Source organism: Chinchilla lanigera, unplaced genomic scaffold (assembly GCF_000276665.1).
Source record: "Chinchilla lanigera isolate Chin_1 unplaced genomic scaffold, ChiLan1.0 scaffold00015, whole genome shotgun sequence".
NCBI lineage: Eukaryota > Metazoa > Chordata > Mammalia > Rodentia > Chinchillidae > Chinchilla > Chinchilla lanigera.
The window spans coordinates 10,939,548-10,952,966 of NW_004955416.1; the positions used below are offsets into that span (position 1 = coordinate 10,939,548).

The 13,419-nt window shown below is 38.6% G+C and overlaps 1 protein-coding gene and 1 pseudogene across 1 annotated transcript in view; both read left to right on the forward strand.

The window, feature by feature from the left end:
• The window catches only part of Casc4 (cancer susceptibility candidate 4), a gene marked incomplete in the record, with an annotated part of 137,150 nt that extends 127,134 nt beyond the window's left edge, over window positions 1–10,016 (forward strand). The window contains 2 exon segments of the mRNA XM_013512605.1: window positions 206–373; window positions 7,888–10,016. Of these exon segments, the coding sequence (XP_013368059.1) occupies window positions 206–373; window positions 7,888–7,958 (239 nt within the window).
• Window positions 10,017–12,277: 2,261 nt separating this feature from the next.
• On the forward strand, window positions 12,278–13,413 carry LOC102015512 (annotated as a pseudogene).
• Window positions 13,414–13,419: the final 6 nt, after the last annotated feature.

The following is a 13,419-nucleotide window of genomic DNA, read 5'->3' on the forward strand; positions in this document are numbered from 1 at the left end:
AAAAAAGAAAGAAAGAAAACAATGTTTTTAGGATTTTCACTCTTGTTCAGTGCTGTCTAGGATAACCTTGATGGTGTTTTCTTTCTATAACCAGTACCCTGAACGTGGCCGTATTTCACTTGTCTCCTCTCTGCTCTGCCTTCAGTATAGGTCCCTTCTTTTCTTCTCTCTTTGCTCCATAATTAATCCTGTACCTACTTCACAGGCCGGTTCTTTGATGAAAATGAATCCCCTGTTGATCCGCAGCATGGCTCTAAACTGGCGGATTATAATGGGGATGATGGTAACGTAGGTGAGTATGAGGCAGACAAGCAGGCTGAGCTGGCTTACAATGAGGAAGAAGATGGTGATGGTGGAGAGGAAGACGTCCAAGGTGAGCGTGGGCGTGGCCTCCATGCTGTGACCGTGAAACCCACCTCTAAATTTTTTGGTTGAATTTGTGTAGCATTTCCCCCACCTATACTATAGTCATTTAATCTTAATATTAATTCAAAGAAGTTCTGTGCAGTTTTTTAAGTTTTGCTTTGAATACTTTTATGATTAATACATCTATCAGTAACTTTACTTTTTAAAAAATTTTAGTTATTATATAATTTGGAACTCAGAATCCTCACAGACTTTTAGAATGACTCTAGACAAATGCTTCTAGAAAGTAATTATTTTCCAGTTTCTCATCTGAAAACGTTGCATTGTTCTACGTAAAAGTATGGCTCAGGCAGCCCTTTTGTGATAAGGAAAGCCACCAAAGGAATGAGCTCCCTTATACTGCAGCTGAAATTATTTCACCACTGAAACAGCATAGAAATGTTGTGAAAGTTTTTCTGAGAGGCTTAAAATTTGTATTTAGTAATAAGTTTGTAAAAATACATTTTTATGTTGAATACACAGATTCAATATGTTTTTCTTGCTAACTGTTACTTCTGAGCTTTTAACTTCATAAAAGTTCAGAATCTACCTGTGTGCATGCAGCCCCACCCATGCATGCATAGCAGAGTATATTTGCTTTATTGCAAGCTTTTAGGCTTGTTTTTTGTCTGCTTATTGTTCAAATAGTTATTTGTGGAGTTTTAAAACTTTTTCTATAAAATTTGATTATGACCTTAGGGTGCAATATATAAGATTTTTATAATATGATGCATGAAAATTATTTTCACTATAAATGTTTTGATTTCTTTCTTAGCTCTCTTTACAGTAATTATATTTTAATTTATGTTCACATTAAAAATTGTTTTTCAAAACTTAGAAGAAAATATACTTGATCTAGAGTGCTCTGTCAAAAAGGAAACTAGGGGCTGGGGATTTAGCTCAGCGGCAAAAGCACCTGCCTGGCAAGTGCAAGGTCATGAGTTCGGTTCCCGGTACCGGAGAAAAACCAAAACCAAAAAAAAAAAAAGGGAAACTAAGCCAGGCATGGTGGTACACACCTATAATCCCAGCACTCAGGAGGCTGAGGCAGGAGGATCTTGCAAGTTCAAGGCCAGCCTGGGCTACAAAGTAAGCTCAAGGCCAGCCTGAACTGCATAGCAAGAGCCTGTCTCAAAAACACCAAAAAAAAAAAAAAAAAAAAGGGAAACTAGAAGTTGGGCAGGATGGTACATGCTCATAATCCCAGCTACTCGGGAGGCCAAGGCAGGAAAACAGCACGTTTAATGCAGCCTAGGCAATTACAAGACCCTGTCTCAAAATAAAAAGGGTTGGGGGTGTAGCTGAGTGGTAAAATGCCCCTGAGTTCAATCCATAGTAACAGAAAAATAAATAATTTACAAAAAGGGACACTGGAGACTCTGACTCCTCCCTTGTTATTGTTTTAATAGTACATTCTACTTTTTGGAAAAATACGATTATTGGAGATAGATTGATAAGTGCTAGGATATATACAAGGATGTATCAATGATTCTCAAATGCATTTTGGTTGTATCAGACAAATTTCATTCTTTATATAGTCTTATCCCTTTTTAATAAATTTTATCTTTTTTCTCATTTTGTGATTTGTTTTGATTGCATTTTTTTGCAATTGTGCATACTTCAAGGCTTTTTCATGCATGTATACTATATATTGCTTAGCCTGTAAGCTTTGGAGGGCAGGCATTGTCATTGATTTTGTCTTCTACTCTGTATATAGCCTTGCTGCCTTCATAGTCACCTTCCCATGGGCCTTTGTACACAAGGCTCACAATATCATTAACTCATAATTTTATGCTTTTCCCATCAAACTTTTGTTCTTATAACTGTGATTTGGGTAATAACACTTTAACTTCTGGTCTTAAAAGTTTGCTTCGTTTCCAATTTGAATATTCTCCAATTTTTTTCCTCAAGGATTTTGTATCATCTCATTGGGTAATATTGAGGGGTTTCTTATAGCAGTTAACTTCAGCCATTCTTGATAACAACTTCCTTGTATTTTTTTTAGCTGTCTTAGAACTGACGAGTTTTTTCACAAAATTTCAATTGAATCTTTTTATGGGTTTTATCCACAGTAGTAAGTTTATTTTCAGTGCCTTCTTTCTCCCTTTCTGGTACCATTTTCCTTACCCACTCCTGTTCCTCTTTGCCATCTTCCACTTCAGGTCCCTGGAACTTTCACTGTCCTGCTTTTCCTTCCACAAGAAAATAAATTCACTGATTCTGTGGAATATAAAGAAATGACCTATCACGATGTCCTCGGGAAGTAGGGAGGAGACTGTTAAATGTTTAGATTTCCTTATTTGCAAGTGACTCTTACTTGAACTTAAAGTTTCCATTTAATGTTTCTTATCTCATCCTGGGGTTTATTAGACCATAGTGGCAAGAAGATAGGGCAGATAGAAAGGGAACTTCTTTATCGTAGAGGGCAGAAGGATGGTAAAAGTATCAGTGCTAGGAAATAAAGAGGGATAAGTGTATAAACTGACTAAAAAAAGGATATTTAATTCTAAATATAACTGTCCACGAAAGGGGGAGAAGGAATTGTGGCTGTGTCCAATTTATCAACAAGGCTGGGCATGGTGGAGCACGCCCGTAATCCCAGCACTAGGAAGGCTGAGTCAGGAGGATCATGGAGAGTTTGAGGCCAGCCTGGGCTGCAAAGTGAGCTCAAGGCCAGCCTGAACTGCATAGTGAGACCCTGTCTCAAAAAAAAAAAAAAAGACAAACAAAACCAATTTATCAATAAGTTTGATTTCAAATGTTTATTCTTAAGTCAGAATACGTATGTATAAACATTTCTTCATTGTGCCAGTGTAGAAGTAACAGGTTTCCAGTTTGGTTTGCTCTCACAGCCAGAACAGGCAGTTAAAAAAAGCAGTAAAAACCACTGGACTGACAGTCAAGGAACAGGCTGCATGTTGCTTCTTATGGCATTTAAACTCTCTGGACCACAATTTCCTCATCTGTATATGAGAGTGATGGTCCTTCTCAGTTATAAAATTCTGTGCCCAGGGGCTCAGGATTTAGCTCAGCGGCAAAGCGCCTGCCTGGCAAGCACAAGGTTGTGAGTTTGATTCCTGGTACCCGAAGAAAAACAGAAACAAAACAAAACAAAACAAAAAAATTCTGTGTCCAAATTTACTGTGCAGCTATTATATGTAAAACTCAAGTAACGTGGGAAAGTATGTTTCAGATTTCAGGGTGCCTGAAACACATCTATTCCCAAATCCAGGGGAGAAAGTAAAAACTTTACTGAAACCCTCGAAATTTTCCAGCCAAAGATAAAAAAAATTGAATCATGCACTTGAGAAGTACTATAAAGATTCTCTTGCCTAAAGGTTTTTTACTACTGTTTTGGGTAGTGGGATACGTTTTTTCTCAAGCTGTGAGTTCCCTAGGATTAGAGATTGTGGCTACAGTTTAAAGTTTTTAGCCAAGAAAGCTCCGGCTTTGATCTCCAAATTTCTGGATTGTGAAATGCAGTTTGGCAGCACGTCCACCAGTAGGGAGTTCATGGTCATTTTGACTTTGGGGAGGAGCCGGAAGTCCTGTGGTAGCAGACCCCGCGATAAAGGTGGAGGAGGGCGCACCATAATGCTTGCACAAGCCCACCTTTCCAGTGGATGTATTTGGCTGCAACAGTTGCCATATTTTTGACACCACCTCCTGAAGTCTCACAGAAGAGGACTTCCAGAAAGTGACCAGAATGATGGCATGTGTTTGAAATGAAGGATCGTACTTTGAGGGGGATTAATAGCAATTTTTTTGTTTGTTTGTTTGTTTAACTGGGAATCCAACTCAGGACCTTGCACTTGCCAGGCAGGCACTTGTGCCACTGAGCTATATCCCTGGCCCAGCAAAGGGTTTTTTTTACTGTAATACTTTTTTTTTAACTTACACATTCACTGTATTTTTCAGTCACTCCTTGTATATCTGCAGGAAGCTTAGCATTGTGCTTAAATGCCTGCATTCTGGGCCACACTGCCAGGATTCAAGTCCTACTTCCATTATACTAGCTTTGTGAGCTTGTGAATTACCTAACTTTTCTGCCTTAATTTCAACTATAAAACAGGAATAGTTAATCTAACTCAGTAGTTGTTATATGGGTTAAATAATTTAGTATTTGTTCAGCACTTAAGGCAGACTGTCACACTGTGAGCACTACATAAGTATTTGTTGAATAAAATAATTTTGCAAAGTAAAATGAAATGTAGAAGTTTTTGTCTGGGTTACCTGTTTTAGAAGATAATTATACTTAATTCCTGTGGATTAACTTGTACTTCCTTTATGGAGCTTACTGCCCCAAATTCTTGCTTGGTAGAACTTTTTTGTGGAAACAGTAGTTTCTTGAATTCACAGGAAATTTAGAAATTATTTAATAAAATGGGAACATCTTTATATTTCCTTTCATAGTAATTTTACCTTAATTAGCTTACAGGTTTTACTGCTTTCTAAAATGAACTAGATCAGGAGGCTGAGACAGGATTGCCGGAGGCCAGCCTACTGAGTTCAAGGCCAGCCTGAACAAAAGAAAGAAAGAAAAAAGGGCTAGGGAATGTAACTCAGTGCAATCTCTGGGTTCAATCCCTAGTACTCAAAAAAATAAATAAGTAAATAAATAAAATATAAAATGAACTAGAATTGCTGGGCATGATGGCGCAGGCCTGTAATTCCAGCACTCAGGAGGCTGAGGCAGGAGGATTGTTGGGAATTCAAGACCAGCCTGGGCTACAAAGTGAGCTCAAGGCCAGTCTGAACTGCATAGCGAGACCCTGTCTCAAAAAGACCAAAAAAAAAAAAAAAAAAAAAAAAAAAAGGATCTAGAATTATATTCCATTTAATTATGTTTATTGTTTATCTTATCCCATATCAAATTTGGTCAGATAATTTCATAATGCTTGACAGATAAATATAAAGAGGTTGTTGACTGAAACTTGAATTCTGGGTAGAATAGTTACACTGAAAATGGACTCTAGTTAATGTAAGTGGTAGCTCAATTCCTATTTGAAAAGTCCTATGAAATTCTGAAAAACAATGTGAGAGCATTATTAACCCATTTATACCTAATGTTCCATCTTTGGAACACCACAAACAAGGATTAACTTAAAAATTTCCCTCTTCAAATTCTTCTTCTTTGAATTACTGAGAAGATAATTAGAGGTCCAAAGACATGTAGGAATTAGATCATATTTGTTAAGGATCTGGAACAGGTACCAGGAACAGGTTTCAGTTTTTCTATCCCTAGACCTTTGCTCATGTCTCATTTTCTCTTTACATTTATTCATTTAAAAATCTAAAGAACTAACATTTTTTTCTTTCAATAACTTTCCTGATAAATTTCTAGAAATATTCCATTGCTCATTAGTAATTACATCTCCATCTAACTACTAATGTCTTAAAGGATGAAAGGATGCACTCACAGCCATAAGATGAGGTCTTATAAGATGGACTGTAGGGTGCCGGGGATATAGCTCATTGGCACAGTCGCCTGCCTGGCAAGCACAAGGCTGTGAGTACATTCCTGATACAAATAAAAAAAGATGGACTCTAGGGAGAGCTTTCTGAAAAAGTGCCAGCAATCCACCACCACCACCACCACCAGTACTGCAGATTAAAACCAGGACCTTTATGCTGAACTATAACCTTAGCCCTTTTTTCTTTTTTTTTTATTTTGAGACAAGATGTCCCAGAGTCATTAAGTTACCCAGGCTGTGTTCAAATTTAGGATCCATTTGCCTCAGCCTCCCGGAGTGCTGGGATTACAGGTATGAACCACCATACCTGGGTGCCCATGATTATTTCCCTTTTAAAACCAAAGATAATAGTTTGAAATACAGTGAGGTTTTTTTATAAGAAGTTGATTAGTGACTGGCAGTGGTGGTGCATATCTGTAATATCAGCACTTGGGAGGCTAAGGGAGGAAGACTGCTGTGAGTTCAAGGCTAACCTGGGCCACATAGTAAGTTTAAGACCAACCTGGACTACATAGCAAAACCCTGTCTCAAAAAAACTCTAAAAAAAATGATTAGCATGTTTACAAAATCCAAATGTGAATAAAGATATAATTTCAGCCTTTTATACATGTAATAACAGATTTGGAGTTATCATACCTAGTAGATCATATTACTAAAGGTAGGTGAACAGTTTAAGAATATGGTACAAAATGGTTTCCTGCAGTTCTGCATGAGAACTTCTATAAGTTAAACACCACATTCCCACTGGGTTGAATCACCAGTGATACACACGACTGTCCCATCAGGTGCCATGGGACAGTCCCATCAGGTGGTCCAAGCCGTGAGATGGGACAGTAATGCATATGCGGCCCTGCTGTTAACACATTCATAGGGAAGTTGTTGAAAAGAAGAAGCGAATTGGATTAATAATTTTTTCCCCTTTAGTTCTTGGGATTGAATCCAGGGCCTCATGCATGCTAGGCAGGTGCTCTGGCTGTCACTTCTGAAAGAACAAAATTTTAAACCTAAAATAAGAATGTCTAGGACTGGGGATGTAGCTCAGTGGCACAGCACCTGCCTGGCAAGTGCAAGGTCCTGAGTTTGATTCCCAATACCCCCCCCTCAAAAAAAAGTCTAAAAGGCCATGCCCTCCGAAGGAAGTCTTCCAGGCTCAGATCTCAATACTTTTCATTGTTATTCTAACATAATTTTAATTGTTTAGAACAATATCATTTCAAAACCTGTGGTTTACACCAGAATTTTGAAGAAAAGGATTGCTGCTGGCGGATAACTGACAACAGTACAGAATAACAGCTGCTAACCAAGGAGACAAAAAACCTGTCAGTCAAATTCCTCAAGCACTGTTTGGAGTTATGTATTTAATAAGGTTATACAAAGAAGCTTTGAGGATCTTACTAATGATGCCATTTAAGATTTCTTTTTCTTTGTGCTAAAAAAGGTTAAATTTTGGTTAGCATACTTCATTTAGGAAGTCAAGGGTAAGATATCTGCAAACAAGCACAGAAATTCGTGATAAAATGCAATGTTAAGTGTTGGGATTATGAATGATTTTTATTTTCCTCTTTTATTTTCTAATTTTTATATGACTGATACAGGTTAATTCTAAAATTAGAAAAGACTTTGTCTTTTAAAACACATAAAATATACATAGAAGTGTTTCTTTCTACCAAAGCTTAGTTAAGGGGCTGAACTTTCATATACATAGAAATATGTGTGTGAGGGGATTAACTCCTCGATGTTGTGGATTCCCAAAGTTTTGCTAGCTATGTATGTTTTATCTAGCTCTGCATCTGTATCTGTCATCCGAAGATTTGTTTAAATTAAGTAATCTTCCAAAACAGACTTAGCACTCTCAGCCAACCAACCAAGAATTCAGCACTGTTTACATTAGGTGAGAAATAACAAGAAAAAATGATCTTAAGGCTGAAAATAATGGAAACATTTTAAATTGGATTTCTCCAGTGATTTTAAAAATGCTGTTCTTGATGTATACTTATTTTCCCTACAGATGATGAAGAACGAGAGCTTCAGATGGATCCTGCAGACTACGGAAAGCAGCGCTTCAATGACGTCCTTTAAACCCTAAAGGGAAATGCCGCACAACCTAAAGTGCTGTGAGACGGAATCACTTGTCATTTTTGACTGTTGCTGTAAAGATCAGTTGTATCGGTTGTAAAGATACATTGAGGTAGATTTAAAGAAAAACTCTAATGAAGGAATGTACCCATGTACATATGTGAACTTTTTCATATTGTATTATCAAAGCAGAGACTTTTTTGGTTATGATACAATTGAGCCAAAAACAGTTGATCTTTGCATTTAAAGCAAACTAATGTATATTTCACATTTTATTAAGCTTAATTTTTTCCACAGATAGCAAGAGAGCATCATGTACAGGTTATATGCTGCACATAGCATAACCACAGTGAGAAGTCACTCAACTGAAAAGATTTTATACACTAATATACTCCTGTTAGCCTGACAGGTGTTCTGTTCTGTCTACTTTTCATTTCATGCTCTTCAAGGAGTGGTGCCTACAGTAGTTACACAAATGAGGGGCAACTGAATGCCAAACGTACAACATGTATACAGAATCACCTTCTTACTCCTTTTATGTTATATAAGTGCCCATGTGTTTTGGCAGATTCGCTTTCAGTTGAGGACTCGTGGAATTTAAGAGAACCTTCAAAGACATAAATATTTATCAGTCATTCTTACTTAGCTTGAAACTGTTGAATGCATTTTCAGGGTTTTTTCCCATAATACCCGTACTGGTCAACTATAGTCAGCACTGACTACCGTTTTATTTTCGCAGTTTGCATTGGTGAAGATATTCATGATTTAAATGCCAGGTCCTGGAAGGGGCTAAATCTACTTAGAAATGAGTCTGCAATCGTATTTCAAAGCCCTCTTGGTAGTTTTAGTGATTTTCTTTGACTAGATTTTTTTTCAGGAATACTACATAAAGAATTTTAACAAGTTTTTATTAATGCAAAAGTAAGGATAGAAGTACAGTGAGGTCTATAGCTGTTTTATAATAATAGCTTAAAGTTTGTAATAAAAAGGAATCTTTGTAATTACAATGTTAGTTAAGATACCATCAACCTCATATTTGCTAGACTTAAAAAAATTACATACATTTTGTCTTTTTTGACACTATCCAGTAGAATGTATAAGCTACTTACGTGATAAGCTAATCCTTGTTTTCTGATTAAAGCACTTTTACATCTTATCCCATGCCCCCAAAACAAAAGGTATTGATCGTGAAAGAAAGTGAAGTTTGTTAAGCTTGTTCTTCAGAAGAGCTGCTGTTAATTAGCTATAAGTATGAAATATTGGGCTGGAAGTAGCGCTGAGTGATAGAGCACTTGCCTAGTTGCTCCCCAGCACCACAAAACAGACAGACAAACCCGAAATCTCCCTGCCTCCCACCCCCAAGTTCCAGTCATAGTTGAAATCTGTAGAAATAGATTGTTCACTTGTTGAGGTGCAAAATGTTTTTTACTTCATTTTGAAGTTATTTAATGACCAGAAATAAATGCAGTCATTGACTACAATTTTTTCTACCATATCAAAGTAAGTAATTTATGCCTTCATTATCAGGACGGGCCTACAGTGAATAAGTATTAGCAGTTCACAGAATTTTTTAATGGAGTTAAAGGGAAGCGATATACATCCTTTGGGGATTAGCATGGGGAGATAAATCTAAAAATATTCCTAGTAATACTTCATATTTAATATTTTAAAACTTTTACAAATGAAAACCATAAAATTACCTACCTTAGTTCCTTTGACATAAAAAGTGATCATTTGGTTATGTGGTAGCTGTTACTTACACAGCAGAATTTCTTCAATTAGCAGCTGAGGCATTTCACAGGCTCAGAAATCTTGGACCAATGGATAATATTTCTGATTGTATTAACACATTTTAGTGCTATAAAATACTATGTGACTCTCTTAAAAATCTGACATTCTACAATCTGTAATAGACATGCTGGTTTTTATAATGTTTTACTTCTGCCTTAAGATTTAGGTTTTTTAAATGTATTTTTGCCCTGAATTAAGTGTTAATTTGATGAGAACTCTGCTTTTAAAATCATCACTTACTGGGTTCTAATAAATTAAAAATTAAACTTACTTCACTGTTTTGCTGATTCTGTTAACATTCACTTAAATAAGTCATGTTACATTTTAACACTGAAATTTGAGTAAACTTAGTCATTTTAAGTTAAGTTAAGGACCAGGGATATAGCTCAGTGACACAAGCGCCTGCCTGGCAAGTGCAAGGTCCTGAGGCCGATTCCTGGTACCAAAAAAAAAAAAAAAAGTTCAGCTAAACTAGAAGAGCAGAAAGTTTTACACGAAGGCTGTTCACTGCAGGGCCAGTGTACGTAACAGGTACTGAATACCGTTTAGGTGCATCCAGCGCCTTTCCAGGTGGCAAGAGAAGCGGATTAGACAGACCAGGTCTGTTCTGGGGTTTGTGTTCAAGTAGGGGTGGTCAGATAATACACAAGCAAACAAATGAACCAGGTAATTATAAACAGTGATAAAGAACTATTAAAAATAAAACAAAGTCCCAAAGTTTCAAGGTCTTCACTCAACATACACTTCACGACTGTTTCTGATGTTCTGGCTGGGATACAGTGAGCAAGGGGGAGGGATAAAGCCAGAGAGAGGCCTGGAGGGACATCGTAGGAAGAGCCTCGGAAGCTCAGGTGGTTGCTGCTGACCATCAGGTGAAAGTGCAGGCTGTAACGTACACGTGCCAGGTGGCTCCAGAGAAAACATGGGTAGGACTTCAAAATATTTCTGAAATATGTTGCTTTACTTTTATGCTATGTTAAAATTGTCTTTTTTCATCTGTATAGTCATGTTAATAACAAAATTTGCTACAGTGTGAGACAGAATCTATAAAAAACAGACTCCCCTTCGCCCTCCCCCCCCCCCCCCCCCCCCCCGCGTAAAAAAAAGTACTTGTGAGGCAGTTAGCAATCGTATCTGCTGACCTTAGAAGCTTCCGCTCCCTGAGTGTGGCCCCACGGCTCCAGTGAGATAAAGCTGATTGAGCCTTAGCATCCCATGTGGGCCATCGATCTTCAGTTCTCATTGTTCCCGTCAAACCCAAGCCAGTTCCTTTTTAGACTATCTTCACAACTAACCCCCCATGCCCCCCCAAAAGGAAATGTCGTGGTCCACGTAAGAAAAGTGTGCGAGGCCCCTGGACTTGAGGACGACTGAAAACGAGGTGCTGCCAGGATTTTGTTTCAACATCTTCCGGTTCTGCTTTTCTCCTCTTTTTACCTTCATTCTATCAGCCATCTCCCCCTCCTAAACTTAACTGTGGCTTCTGGAAGTTTCCTTTGTTCTTTTTCTCTCCCGCACATCCACCCCCACCCGTGCTGGGGACTGAATCCCTGCTAGGGGAGCACTCTACCGCGGAGCGACATGGCATCGTCAGCCTGCTTTATTTTATTCTGAGACAAAATCTGTTTTCAGTTTCCCCGGGGCTGGTCTCAAAATTGCATCATCTGGCTTCAACCTCCTGTGTAGCTGAGATTATAGGTATAAGGCACCTTGCCACGCTCAGAAAATACTTTCTTGGTTTTGCTACCTGAAAGTGTTACTGCTTTTCCCTTATTTTCACTTCAAAATACAGTACAAGGGAAGGAGGACTTCTGCTGCTGACCATAATGAATAACTGGAGGAGGCCCTCTTGGATTAGTAGCAACCATAGGACTAGACAAGATACCCTAGGCAGCTGTTCTCACGCAGCACAAGATGAATCTGAGAGAAGGGACGCAGCCAGTGAGCCTTCAGGTCACCTAGCACCCTGTGGTGTGAAAAGGCCAGAGGCAGAACAGAGCAGAGTGGTTCTGCAGAGTTGAGAAGATGGACGTTATAGGGGGAAACAGCTCAAAAGTTGGAACCTATAAGGAGGGACACACAGAAGGGGGAACTATTCAGAGACCCATCTTCAGAAGTTCATGTAAGGGGCCAGGTGTGGTGGTGCACACCTGTAATCCCAGCACTTCGGAGGCTGAGGCAGGAAGATCACTTGAGTTAAAGGACCGCTTGGGCTCTAGAGTGAGTTCAAATCAACCTGAACTACACAGCGAGACCCTGACTCAAAAAAAAAAAAAAAAAAATTTAGCAGATGTGGGACCAAACATGGTAATCTCAGCCATTTGTGAGGCTGAGGACACAAATTAGAGGCCAGCCTCCTGAATTCAATACACAGTACCAAGAAAACAAAACAAAAACCAATGGATAGCACCCATTGGGCATGGTGGCACATGCCTGTGAGCACTCAAGAGGCTGAGGCAGGAGGATGGCTGCTAGTTTGATGCCACTTAGTGAATTCAAGGCCAGACTGAACTACATAGCAAGACGCTGTCTCAAGTAATACATAAATAAATAATAAAACTACTGGATAGCTCTTAAAATGCTGGACATCCCATCTCTAACACAAAATTCCATCATGACAGAACAGTGGTCATTATTTCAGCTAGTTACTGAGTATCTAGTATGTACAGAAAATCATTCAAAGTGCTGGAGAGTTAAACCAGTGATGAAATCTCTGCTTCAGGAATATAGATGCCAGAGAAAGACATTCTTTTCTGTATTTACTTTTGGGGCTTTTTTGTTGTTGTTTAAGAATGGATTACTTACTGTAAAAAAAACAAAGAATTGATTACTGCTGAACCTGGGGTATACCAAATACACAACCACTTTTAAATTTAAGTATTTTAATTCAATTTTGAAGTCTTTTCACACAAACACGCCCATCTTGGTACATAACAATTTTCCTAAAGTAAAACACAGTCACTATCTTAATAAACTGTTGGAAATATTTTCATCCCAAGCTGAAATATTGTTTATCCTGAAAATGAAACAATGTAACAAGTTTAAATTAATTATCTAAAACTTCCTGTAATTTTCCCCTTCCAAAAATTCAAAAGAAAAAAGACCTCCCCAGCTTCGGGTGTGGGCTGCAGAGCTCGGCAGGTCCTCACCCGCTGTCGTCGCCATCACCACCACCGCCAAAATGTCTGCCGGATCGAGTGCTGCCCCTGGCAGCAACCGAAGCCTTCAGCAGACACAAAATCAAACAGAGCAGGGGGTGGACATAGTAGAGTCAGCGTGGATAAGGGAGGGAAAGAGACCAGAAGCTCTCTGAGTTAGACGACCGTGGGGACGCGCTGGAAGCAGGAGCTTCTCAATTTGAAACAAGGCTGCCAAGTTGAAGAGAGGTCTTGGCGGAAGAACTGCAAGATGTGGGCCATAGGGATTAGCTTGCGGCTAATCATCGTCATCGTCATCATCAACATCATCCCGTGGAGCGCTTCTTCTTGAAGAACCAGTGAAACCCAAGCCTTGCTGTTCAGGGAACCTCTTCAAAACGTTTGACTTTGAACCTGCTATCTTATCAAGCTTACCTACTGCTATTTCTAAACTGATTATTTTTGCTAGTTTATGTAAAGTTCAGTTTCTAGGAAATGTGCCTTTGTTTTTTAATAAGCACTCCAAACTAGAGGTG